Below are 13230 nucleotides of genomic sequence, written 5' to 3'. Positions count from 1 at the left end.
ATTTCCATTTTTGTAGGAATCAATTTGTATGAAATATATAATTTTCATATTTTAATTGTAATTATATTTTTTTAATAGTTTTAAAGTACTATACTATTTTTAGCTAGTATTGAAGCTGTTTTCATTTGTTGCTGTATTGTTGTTTCCACCTTATATACATATATAAATTTGCAATGTATGTATAGAATAATATAGATAATAAAAGAAATTGTATTCATTGTTAAGCATTTATTGAACATCAATGTGTTACAGAATAATTTAATAAATTTTATGTTCCTTTACATATTTATTATAAATTCGTGAATCAATTTAAGAACTCGATATTTTAGAAATTGCAAATTCGCGAGCTATTTTAATTGCTTCATTAAGACACGAAGAATTATTTCCTGAGGCTTGAGCTGATTCTGCTTTGCCTCCACCTTTGCCATTCATAATTCCTACAACAGATTGCACCCATTCCGAAGCAAGTAATCCCTTTTCCACTAAGCCTTTAGGCACTGCTGCTAAGCAATATATTTTATTACACTCGTCATCTACTGAAAAGAACATTGCTGCGGAGTTTGGAAGCAATTGCTTTACTTGTTTTAAAGCACCATCTAGAGCCTTGGTATTTCCATAAGCTTTTAATTCTTCTACAATCACTTCAGACGACTTTTCGTTTAGACATATTTCTTTCGCTTTTTCAATTACAAGATTAATTGTAGCGGCTTTTGCAAGACGTTCTTTATCATCAAGTTGCTTTTTCAAATTTTTAAGCATCGTTCTTAGCTCTTCTTTTTTCCAATATGCTATCTGTGCTTGTGAAATTTCATTTGTAAGCTCTACTATTTTTTTCACGGTTTCCTTCTGGTTGAGATTGTCTCCCTGATCCTTAATGTAATTAGTTATATTATTAACTTCATTTTCCAAAATACTCATTTTGTTAATAGCTTTTACTGCTTCTGGTCCTGTCAAAGCTACAATACGACGGATACCTTTCGCTATACCTTCTTCGCTTACGATAACATAATCTCCGATATGTCCTGTTTGGTGTAAATGGGATCCACCACAAAACTCCACAGAGGTTTCGAACCCATTGGGACCTCCGGGATTATTTTCCAATTCTTCAACAGGTATTCCCACGGACACTACGCGAACTGGATCTGGGTATTGTTCATCAAACATTGCCCTTAGACCATTAATTTTTTTGGCCTCACTTAAACTTGTGTACTTAGCATACACACGTTTATTATCGTTAATGATGTTTTTAATTTGATCTTCGGTGTCTTTTATTTGTTTTGTAGTCATAGGACCTTTATTCGTGAAATCAAATCTAAGGCGATCAGGCATTACTAAAGATCCGCGTTGATCAGCATCGTTTCCGAGAACTTTTCTTAAAACATTGTTTAAAATATGAGTTCCAGTGTGATTGTTCATAACCAGTCTTCGTCTTTCGGTATCAATGTTAAGAGACAAAGTGTCACCAACTTTGAGTAATCCTTCTACTTTTCCAATATGCAAAACATAGCCACCTTTAACTTGAACATTTCTAACAGTAAATTCTACACTCTCGTCGTCTACTTTGACCATAAACCCTTCATCAAAGATCTGGCCTCCCTGCTCTGCATAGAAACTTGTGCGATCCAAAATGATTCCACATTCATCACCAGAAACAACTTGATCAACAAATTGTTTATTCTTTCTTAAAGCTAAAACTGTACCTTTGCAGGTTTTAAATTCATACTTCGCATCTTTATCAGCAGCTGATGGAATATAGTCGTATTTTGGAGAATCATCTGTAGTTGGAACACCAGTGTCTTTTAAATGACTTATAGCATGTATATCCAAAGCCAATAAATCTTCTTGGCCCGCGGCTTTTCCTTGTGATGATATTTGCGATTCTTTTTTTGCCTTTTCATATGCTTCCATATCAATAGTTAAACCTCTCTCTTCACACATTAAATACGTTAAATCGATTGGAAATCCATATGTATCATACATCCGCCAAGCCACATCTCCAGGGATGACCTTTGAATCATTCAATTTTTCTATTGTTCTATTAAGTAAATTTCGCCCACGCGTAAGTGTTTTCAAAAATTGCAATTCTTCCTCATTTATTATTTGAATAATTGACTCAGGGTCTTTTCGTATTTCCGGGAATACATCCCCTAATATCTCTACTACAGTATTTACCAATGTTGCAAAGAAACCTGGTTTTGCATTTAATTTCTCAGAAGCATAACGAACTGCTCTTCTTAAAATTCTTCGTAAAACATAACCTCTGCCAGTATTATCTGGACATCCGCCATCTGACAAAGCAATAGTCAGAGTCCTAGCATGATCAGCTAACACTCTGTATGCCATGTCTATTCCGTCTGTATCATCAGCTCCCACTTTTCCTGAATAGGGTCTTACTTTTGTCCCATTTTCAATAGCTTTGAATAAAGGTACAAATAAATCAGTATCATAATTTGCTCTTTTATTTTGGATAACAGAAACTAAACGTTCAAGGCCAAGGCCACAGTCAATATGTTTTTTGGGTAATAATTTTAATGATCCATCAGTTTCTCTATTAAATTGAATAAACACTAAATTCCAAATTTCAAGTACATCTGGATCATCCATATTAACCAGATGGGCTGCTTCTCGTCCACCAATTCTATCATAATGTAGTTCTGAACAGGGACCACATGGTCCAGTCTCCCCCATCTCCCAAAAGTTATCCTTCATACTTCCTGGGATTACATGAGATTCAGGAAGACCTAAATTCAACCAAAGATTTTTACACTCCAAATCTGGTTCTAACCCTGAAGCTTTATCACCACCAAAATATGTGACATACAACCTGTCTGCTGGTATCTTATAAACTTGAGTTAGAAGTTCCCATGCCCAGGCACATACTTCTTTCTTAAAGTAATCACCAAATGACCAATTCCCCATCATTTCAAAAAATGTGTGATGGTAAACATCCTTTCCAACATCATCTAAGTCATTATGTTTACCACCAGCTCTAATACATTTTTGTGTATTAACAACTCTCACATATTGAGCCATGTCAGAGTTTGGATCAACTGAACCCAAAAATATTGGCTTAAATTGATTCATTCCCGCGTTTGCAAAGAGCAAAGTGGGATCATCAAGAGGAATTGTGGATGATGAATGGACATATTTATGGCCTTTGCTAATGAAGAAATCAATGTATGTTTGACGAATTTCCTTGCCTGTCATAGAAGTATCCATGGCTATGGTTTACCTGCAAAAAATAACATAGTATTCACAAGGATTTTAAGACAAAATGGGAGTTAAAATCCAATAAACAATCTTATGTAAAATAAATCTATAATTGTGAAATAGTCAATTGTTGGACAGAATGACGTGACTCATCTTCGCTACTTTTATTACATATTGTGCATATGGCATAAGACTCTCTTTTTATTTTCCCTATGAACATAAGTAATGTAAGGGTAGAAGACAAAGTTAAAAATTCCTATCACAATTATTATGTCTTGTTTTTTTATTTGTCATAGAAAATATCAAGTTATTTTTTTTAATGGTGATGAATTAGCTTTGGTCGAATTTATAGCTGAGGCCAGTTTCATTATGTTCTGAATATTATGTTTCAGTTTCATTATTACAAAATCTGCCTCTGTTTCTGCTTCTTAAAAGTAGACATATGGGATATTTCTTTGATATCTTTCATTTGGAAGATGCAAAATATGTACGTACATATAATATAATAAATAAATATGTGTACAAATACTATAAGTTAAAGTTTATAAAATAATATAAAATGTAGTAAAAACATTATATTATTATGTATTACTATTTTTATATACATATGATCAACTTCTATGTACTTAATAAACATTAGAATGTATAAGAAAGGTTGACCCTAATGTACAATCATAAGATTAATGAATAAGTAGGTATGAACTTTAAAACTAAGATATTACATCAGATATTGATAAATTGTATTTATAATATTTACTAAATGTTATTATGATTCTATATTATGACCTACATTCATAAATAAAATCTTTTGTTATAGTATGCAATTCAAATAGGAAAATACCATATGTTTTGAATGAATGTACAAGTAGATTTGGTATTTCTTTAGAAATTTGCGGCACGAATTAAGGGGGGGGGAGGGGAGGGAAAGGGAGGGGGGAGGTAAGAGGAGACCCCCTATAAAGTGGGGGGGTGAGGAAACCCCCCCTTCTATTTTTTTTTTAATTTTTTTTGAGATTATATTTATACTAGCTTACCGCCCGCGGCTTCGCCCGCTTTGACTTAAACCTAATAAATTATATACTAAAACCTTCCTCTTGAATCACTCTATTTATTAAAAAAAACCGCATCAAAATCCGTTGCGTAGTTTGAAAGATTTAAGCATACAAAGGGACATAGGGATAGAGAAAGTGACTTTGTTTTATACTATGTAGTGATGTAGTTAGAAATATAACGAAGATTATGGGCTTTCTTGACTGCTCCGGCGCTGCAGAACGTGGCGCTTGCCCCCGTGTACCTCGTTGCAGGCAGGAGTCTTCACTCGCCTTCGTAGCTTCGGCTTTTTGGTCGCCTTTGGCGACCAGCCTCAGCCACTCCGGCTCGCTTGACTCTGCCTGCTCCTCAGCACACGCGGGCGCCACGCTCCTCCGCGCCTCCGACTTTTTAAATACACTCTAGTGTATGACAGACAAGTACCATGTGGAATCGGGGTGGACAGATTCGGTTCTGTGATTAACAATTTGTGTGCAATATACTTACATACAATAAAAACATTTTTTTAAATAATTATTTTTCAAATCTTGTATACATGTTTGATACAATTTACAATGGCAATGAATGGATCCATTTTATTTATTTCCACTCATCGTCTCCACATATTCTATAATATTATCACCGAAGTTTGCTGGGTGGTTATAGTTATCTTTTTTAAAAAATCTTTTTACAACATGCCACTGGGACTCAAATGGGTCAGAGGCAACAAATGGGTTGTCTGGGTCTGAGTGATTAACTTTTTTATGAACATACCCATATTGCCCCAAACAATCATATGCTATGCTCGCCAATAACCCGTATGAATTGTTGTCCCCTCAGCAACATGCTTTTGAATGAACTATGGTTTTTAATATGTACATTAAGACATTTGTTATCTCTTTCAAACACAATTCTTGTAGTTTTGTCAATGTAACTCAAACAATTTTGAACATAATCTCAAAAATTAAAAAAAAGATTTCTCTGTAATTACACGTTTCCGCACGAAAAGCCGCTAATGTATGTTTCGGGGCATCATTATCGATCGATAAAAATTAAAATCGCGCCGAAATTCGTGCCGCACGTTTCTAAAGTCAACCCGTAGATTTATATTTAAACTTAAGAATAAAATTATCTTGTAGGTTACCTTATTTTATAAAAAGATTATTTGAACAGTTTAGATATTTTGAACGAAATTGGCTCCACGTGTATGTACACGACAATACAATAATCACGTACAGAGAAAGAACAACGAAGTACCTGAATGTGGTGAGTGGTAACTGGTACTTGGTCTAAAGCACAGAGCAAGTAATATAGTAGTCTAAAGTAAATGAAAGTACTTAGTACAGCGACCTGCGGCAATGCAACAACGTCTACACCGCTGATCAAAACTGACGTCTGACAGTGACATTTGACGTAATCACAGCTATAAATTCTCCAATTCACGGATGACAGTCCTCAACAAAAAGTACGAATCTTCGATGTTCATTAGACCTGTGATAGAGACTGATAGAGACGCAAATAATGGACAGAGTGCGCTCTTTGATAATGTTATTACATATTTAGAGGGAAACAAGTAATTCGAATCTTTTCTGCCTTCGATTATTTCCTGATAGTTTATTGGTTTCTTTTAAGTTACGAAAAGTTGTGCTAAGAACACAGATATATAAACATTACTTGATAAGAAGTTAAACACCAATTAGAATAAATTTTAAAGATTTTTGCCTTGTTAAATTTGTTTTGACTTGGGTCAGATAAACTAGCAAAAAAGCCAGAAAGGAGTTTAAAATAAATGGGTGGCCCGTTTACAGTGGTCCAAATATTTTTTTCAGTTTGAGCGCATCATGAGTAATCATTTAAAACAAAAACTATACTTTAGTTAAGCGAAAACTTATGGTTTAGAAATCATGATTTTTTTTAATAATCCGGAGTTTCAATATTTTTGACACAAAACCACTCTGTTATGAAAACTACTAGACCGAATTGAATGAAATTTGGTATAGGTATAGCGTGGGTATAGCACTAGTAAGTGGCAACATATCACTATAAAACGTCAAAACTCAGTCATTGTAATCAGCTGTGGAGTGTGGATTACAAATTACAATTGACATTGTCATTTGTCAGTCTAGCTGAAACTTGAGTGTTGAGTGTGTACTCCTAAGAAGTTTTTTTTTAACTATAACAATTTATAATATACTTTGATAAATAATAATTGTAACATTTATCGTTTCAAGTGTGCAGAATTTTAAAATGAATTTGTCTTTCTTTGTAAGAGTATTTAAAAATAACCTTAAAGTAACTTTAAAACAGAAAAGTTATTACTGTAGTGGTGTAGCGAAAATTACTGATTTAAGTATTCAAAATAATTCTGTATTGAATTCCTGCTCCGATGATTTATCCGAACTTGCACCGAATCATCCGGTGTCATTCAACTTGGCTGCGTATGTAAATAATTCCGAGTTATTGCAGAACCTCGTCCATTTGAATGTAAATTTAGCCAAAATTGAGAAGAAACCATTCATTGTAAAAAAAATACTGAAATTAAACTTTGACAGAGATGTTAAGAAACATATATTTTTCATAAAAGATTATGTGACTGCAGAATGTATTGGTGAATTTATAACCAAAAATCCATTAATTCTCTGTGAATCCATCGAAGACTTAGAAGTGCGAATTAACTACTTGCAATCTAAATATTTTAATTTACAGCAGATTAAACATATTATTAGCAAAAATCCTTTCTGGTTAATGTATAGGTAAGTTTATTGGTGAACATACATATAATTTTATAATAGCTGTGCCCTGTGGTTTTACCTGCATTGCTCCGCTCATATTAGTCATTGTGTGATTATAATATATAGCCTTCTGCGATAAATGGACTATCCAACAGTAATTTTTTTTCAAATCGGACCCGTGATTCCTGCATTTCGAACTTTCAGCCAAACAAACTCTTTAGCTAATGCTTCACAGTATTATGATACTACTAAAAATTGAAACAATTTATGGTACTTACCTATTTTAATGATATTAATAGGATTAATTACAACATCTAAATATGTTTTTCAGTATTTTGACTAATATGGAGTTTAGCCCGGTAATACATACAGACAAAAATTCTGAAAACTATATTTTTGGCTTAATTATTGATGTTAAAGTATTCTTTTAAAAAAAATATTCAATGTACAGTTAACATGTAGAATTTGTATGTTTTTGTAATTGTAGCCATCATATATTTAATATATTTGAGTTTCTGCTATCCCTTGAACACCTAAATAATTGATATATCCTCTTAATTTTTTAGCACAATTAGAATAGATAAACGATTAGGTTTCTTTCAAAGTAGCTTTGGTTTGACTGGCAGAGAAGTAAGAGAACTAGCCACAAAACAACCCAGATTGATAACATATAATTTACATCACATCAGAACAAATACTTTTGTCATAAAAGAGGAAATGGGCTTTACCGAAGCGGAGACAAAAACAATTATTTTGAATAAACCAAAACTGTTTATGTTGAGTAAGTGATGATTACTTTTATATATTTTTTCTCATTTTCCATTCTACAGGGTGTCCCACTATTGGTATACTAAGCGCGAAGGAACTTGTAGTTTTGCATACACTGATCACGTAAAAAATACTTTTAAAAAAAATTACGTCCAAAATTTTTTGCAAAATTTTTCCTGAAAATCCATGTTTTCTTCTCTAGCTTCGCGCAGCCGGCATATACCGCTTCTCTTATATGAGCATTTTATCTATGAAAACATAATCTTAAACGATAGCTCACGTGCTGGTGGCAAAGTTGGGCGGCTCGCTTGTTATGGGTGTACACATAGAGTTGTAAGAATTCATCTATTTGAAAAAAAAATGAATCTGGAATTTTTTAATTATTTTTTACGTACTCAGCGTATGCAAAACTATAACCTCCTTTGAGCTTAGTATACCAACAGTGGGACACCCTGTATATTTAAAAAAAAAAATAATGAATTCATATTCTTTTTTTCAGATCAGAGATCATTACTAGAAAGGTTTAATTATATACACAATACAATAGAAATTCCACATGAAATCATCTTAAAAAATCTTAATGTATTAGAATATAGGAACTTTATTGTCAAACAACGACATTTATTTTTAAAGAAATTAGGAAGAGCACAATATAATCCAACACAAGAAAATTATGTACCAATTACAGCTCTGTGTGTTGATACAGATGTAGAATTTTGTAAAAAATATGCAAAAAGTAATGTAGATGATTTTAATACATTCTTAAAAACATTATAATTTATCCAGCCTTGCCTAACATAATTTTATTTTGGAAAGCATTAAGAGAATGGTATAGAAGTGAATCAAAAATACCAGCCAGTGTGAATACTCCTCCTACAATTGCACATACATTAGTTGCAAAATGTCCAAGTGATCTGTGAAAAAAATATATATTGTGAATATAATATAATAAAGGCAAACTTAAAAAATATAATTTGAATAATTTATTTACCTTTCCTTTTCTGTATACTTCACCATTAAGGGCGATAGTTCATAACTGAAAAATGCTCCAGGCATACCAGAGTCTGAATTTACATTAGACACAGATTTTTGGTGCCTAGTAACTGAGAACTGATTTGTATGCAAGACTTGGTTGTCCAGTGAAACATACATTGTTGGTACTATTTTAATGTAATATTGAAACATTACAGCACCTGAAATAAACCAAAAATGTAACATGTTACCAGAAAGGTGTTTAATTGGATTCTGGCACTTGTCGGCCGCTACCGCGGTACACTCGCTCAGCTCTTTAGAAAATGCTTGGAAATTTATTGATTGCCTTGGAAATGTGTCCAATATATTTATTTCCCACACCTCCGAGCGAATTTAGAAATTAAATACGGATTCAATCCGGTAACATAATATTATACACAATTTGTTTTTATTTTATTCGCAATTTTTTTTTTACAAATATGCAATGCCCAACAAATAGACACATCTTCGTGCGGCCATAAGCAAAAAAAAAACATAGACCTCGCCATCAAATGTTTATCTGTCAATTGCGAATTGTCACTCATCAGTCATCACTGACAGTTGGTGTACTATCATTATTCGTAATCGCGAAGTTTACTCAACTTTTGTCGATTTTTGCATTTATAATTAAATTTTAAGCAAGATGCCAGCCGTACCTGGTGGTATGTATCAAAACCAAGGCCCGTCATGTTTTGACAAAATGAAAATGGGCTTCATGATTGGGTTCTGCGTTGGAATGGCAAGTGGTGGATTATTCGGAGGATTTACCGCATTAAGGTTAAGAACTTTCATTTAACATTTTATTTTGCAAAGTAACTATTAATTTCATACGAAAGTTTATTAAATATATAGTTCAATTTCAGGTATGGCGCTAGGGGAAGGGAATTGGTTCATTCCGTGGGCAAAGTGATGCTGCAAGGAGGAGGAACATTTGGTACATTTATGGCAATCGGAACTGGAATACGTTGCTGATATGCAAATTTTGTGATTGTACATAAACTAATTTCCTATTATCATTTATTGATTCATAAAGAAAAGCTCATGGAGAATAATTATTATAAGTGATGGTATATTGATTTTAAAATGAAACCCTGTGTTTTGAATACTAAGTGTTAACTTTTTTAGTCATTCTCATTTAAGTAGTTATAGACTTACATAATAAATAGATATTATATAAGATGTGTTCATTTATATTTACTTTTTTATTAATTGTCTAAACACATCATTAGAATTACCTTCCTTTGCTAAGCCAGTCACTCCGTCTAAGGGTGCAGTATTGCCACTCTTAATATCTGAACCAAAGCTTAATCGTTTTATTATATGTGTAGTGTTAAACACTGATGATGAATAAGGTTGTACATCATGAACATGAATATGATTTATAGTGAAACTTTTTCCTGGTGCTATATGGAAACTTCCTCCAACCTGCAATAAAATAGTTTTTATAATACACTAGCGGTCCGCCCCGGCTTCGCCTGTGGTACATATTTACGTTTTCTCTACATAAAAACCATCCTCGTACTTCAAGGAATATAATAAAAAAAGAATTATCGAAATCGGTTCAGCCGTTCTCGAGTTATGCGCTTACCAACACATTTTGCGATTCATTTTTATATATAAGATTAGAAGTTTTATCGGTTACCATTTATAACAGTTATGATATTTAAAACATAAAACATGATTACAATTTCAGTACATGTAAAAATATTATAATTTTTAATAAAAGCATAATTTACTTGTCTAGTAGCTCTGATAGGCACCATTCAGATTGACACATCAACATGAGAATACAAGTATTCTCATATGTTCTAATTCTGGTATAGAAACTACAACATTAGCACACTTTTTTAAATATTAAATTAATAGGTATTGGGTGAAAGACAAACAATCACATCCATACAATCTTAAACATTTTTGTTCTACCTAGTTGTTATCAAGGCATGCAATTTATGGTGTCATATTAATGAAACCACAATACTAATTATCTCTGATATTAATCATAATAATGCTCAAGTATTTCTTGGGGAAACAGTAAATAGCTACTTAAAAAAGTTACAAAACACACTGTTCTTGACATTTATAATTACCCGGTTAACTTCCATGTAGCCATATAATTGACATCCCTCCTTCAAAGCCAAATTGACTTTTTCTATAGATTCATCATTCTTACATTGCTCGATTGTAGCCAAATCAGGTAAAGCCCATCTTCTTATTTTATATGCTTCTTTAACTTCTTCACATGTATTACAACACCTAAAAGTAAAGTTGGAGCCGGAGGAAACATTTCATTTTATTTGTAAAGTAATTAATATACTGAAAAATGCAAAATATGTCTAAACTTACTGAGATTCATTGAAGGCGGCTCCATAACAACTACCACAAGTTACTTCAGCTATTTCTGAGGAGTTACTTTTAACCTAAAATGGAATATTCATTTTATTTTCAGAGTTAATAATAAACAGATAATAAAATGATATCAGTTTATACTATTATTTTATATAGATTAAAATAAAACCATAATATTGTTACTTGATGAAATGTACATACATAAGATGTTGAAATCATAATTTCTTCCTTTTTGGGTTCCTCTATTGGATTACCATTTAAATCTAATCTTCTTTTGTATATATTATGGTCCATTTGCAGATGTTGTTCACCAGATGAGTCCATTGCATCCAAGACTAGATCTAAATAAAAAAAAATAAGTTTTCATGTATTGTGTGTGACATCACTTTAGTAACTTAAATAATATTGCATTGTTTATTAATAATGAATACAGTATATTTATACATTTACCATACATTAAGTACAGTTAGATACAATAAAATAATTGATTCATTGTTTATATCTAGGATTGTACATCTACCCAGCAGTCACAATAAGAAAACATTTGTAAAAATTACAACTAAGTACTTACAATCACATGATATTCTAGGAACAATAATATCAAAATTAATTTTCATTTTGTGGCCTCTGGAGGTGTCAACAAACAGTTCTTCAGATATATTTGGTGACATGTATGTATGTAACTCAGATAATATGAGTAGAAACATTACAGATCCGCCAATAAGTGATACTGGAAAGGGAAATTGTATTTGTTAAATTATAGAGATAAATAAACATTGTTTTCAAAATTGCTACAATATATCAATTTTACTCCGATGGACTTCAAATTTAATAGAAACGACAAGTTAACAAGAAATGAGAAGTCTGCTTTATTTCAAATTAGAGAAAAATACTTACTTGTTGCACCTGTTGCAGTTTTTACTCTAAAGTCTTCTAGAGTTTTTGCATATGCATCAAATTGCTTAAACTTATTAATTAATTGTGAAGACATTTTTAGCGTGTATGAGATGAAATAATAGGTAAATAAACGTCTATTTCACAGAGATATCACTTATGAGTTAATGTTAAATCGAATTGGTCCTTATAACTATTTAAACAACTCTGCACTAAATTTTTCTCTATATGACGTTGTTTCCGCCTAATCAAAGTATCTCAGTCAATTATTAAAAAATTGGTTATATTTTTTGCAATAAATAAAATTTATATAAAATACACAAAATTTACATTACCGGCTGACGTTACCAGAAATTGAAATTGAAATGTCAGTTGTTAGTCCATTGAATAAAAAGTTCTAGAGTGCGTGAGTTAGTAACGTAAGATGTTTCTTCGGAAACATGTCAAGAGTCCCTAGGTAATAAACATACTAAAACCCCGGGCCACTAGGAGGAGCCCCGGAGTGGGGGGAGGGGGAAAATGGGTCCATTTTTTCATTTTTCGCTTAAATCTCAAAAACGGTACATGTTAGAGAAAAACTTTCAAGGAAAAGTTGAAAGGCCATAAAATTATCTACAAGTTGTACCTGAATCATTTTTTCCTATATCCCTACCGTTTCTGAGTTATACGCAGTAAAACATGATTTTGGCTCAAACAATTTCCACATCAATCGATCAAAAAATATTTCTTTCTTCCAAAAAACTCAAAAGTGCAACTTGTGACCGGTACTGATAGATTGCTCTTAATTAGGTCTATAATTGGTAAAATAAACACATTCCTCCATGGAAGCCTTTAGGAGGAATCGATTGTCAAAATATTATATTATGGTAGTTTGAGTTACTGAACTTGATCTTTTTATTTTTTTCTTCCAAAAAACTCATAAGTGCAACTTGTGACCGGTACAGATAGATTGCTCATAATTGGGTCTATCATTGATAAAAATACCAGATTCCAACACAGAGGCGTTTACGGGGAATTGAATTTTATTAGGGTAGTTACGATACTTGAACTTTTTATTTTTTTTCTCCAAAAAAACTCAAAAGTGCAACTTGTGACCGATACTGATAGATTGCTCTTAATTAGGTCTATAATTAGTAAAATAAACACATTCCTCCATGGAAGCCTTTAGGAGGAATCGATTTTCAAAATACTATATTAGGGTAGTTTGAGTTACTGAACTTGATCTTTTTATTTTTTTCTT

At 32.3% G+C, this 13230-nt stretch overlaps 4 protein-coding genes across 5 annotated transcripts; 2 read left to right on the top strand and 2 right to left on the bottom strand.

The window, feature by feature from the left end:
* Nucleotides 1-208: 208 nt before the first annotated feature.
* Nucleotides 209-5534, bottom strand: AlaRS (alanine--tRNA ligase, cytoplasmic). Of its 2 annotated transcripts, none has more exons than XM_090114272.1 (2): nt 5497-5534; nt 209-3232 (listed from the first exon to the last, which is right to left on the bottom strand). In XM_090114272.1, exon 2 carries the CDS (start codon nt 3217-3219, stop codon nt 310-312), a length of 2910 nt encoding a protein of 969 aa, XP_089970398.1. In that variant the 5' UTR covers nt 3220-3232; nt 5497-5534; the 3' UTR covers nt 209-309. The 2 variants fall into 2 exon arrangements, with proteins under 2 accessions (XP_089970398.1, XP_089970389.1); XM_090114263.1 differs by having other exon boundaries at nt 5384-5528.
* An 819-nt stretch (nt 5535-6353) lies between these two features.
* On the top strand, nt 6354-8712 carry mTerf3 (mitochondrial transcription termination factor 3). Its single transcript, XM_090114239.1, has 3 exons — nt 6354-6992; nt 7538-7752; nt 8239-8712. The coding sequence occupies exons 1-3, from the start codon at nt 6487-6489 to the stop codon at nt 8514-8516; spliced, it is 999 nt and encodes a 332-aa protein (XP_089970365.1). The 5' UTR covers nt 6354-6486; the 3' UTR covers nt 8517-8712.
* LOC149910477 (endoplasmic reticulum-Golgi intermediate compartment protein 3) lies at nt 8477-12350 on the bottom strand. Its single transcript, XM_090114227.1, has 8 exons — nt 11994-12350; nt 11668-11826; nt 11298-11437; nt 11094-11167; nt 10838-11003; nt 9986-10175; nt 8731-8932; nt 8477-8653 (listed from the first exon to the last, which is right to left on the bottom strand). The coding sequence occupies exons 1-8, from the start codon at nt 12085-12087 to the stop codon at nt 8518-8520; spliced, it is 1161 nt and encodes a 386-aa protein (XP_089970353.1). The 5' UTR covers nt 12088-12350; the 3' UTR covers nt 8477-8517.
* On the top strand, nt 9301-9941 carry LOC149910478 (reactive oxygen species modulator 1). Its single transcript, XM_090114251.1, has 2 exons — nt 9301-9527; nt 9614-9941. Exons 1-2 carry the CDS (start codon nt 9394-9396, stop codon nt 9720-9722), a joined length of 243 nt encoding a protein of 80 aa, XP_089970377.1. The 5' UTR covers nt 9301-9393; the 3' UTR covers nt 9723-9941.
* Nucleotides 12351-13230: the final 880 nt, after the last annotated feature.

Source organism: Colias eurytheme, chromosome 2, assembly GCF_061535395.1.
Source record: "Colias eurytheme isolate Ceu_HAF_F1 chromosome 2, ilColEury1 Martin Lab GWU primary, whole genome shotgun sequence".
Classification (NCBI taxonomy): Eukaryota; Metazoa; Arthropoda; class Insecta; order Lepidoptera; family Pieridae; genus Colias; species Colias eurytheme.
The sequence above is the reverse complement of the archived record's forward strand: the minus strand, read 5'-3'. Positions and strand labels throughout refer to the sequence as shown.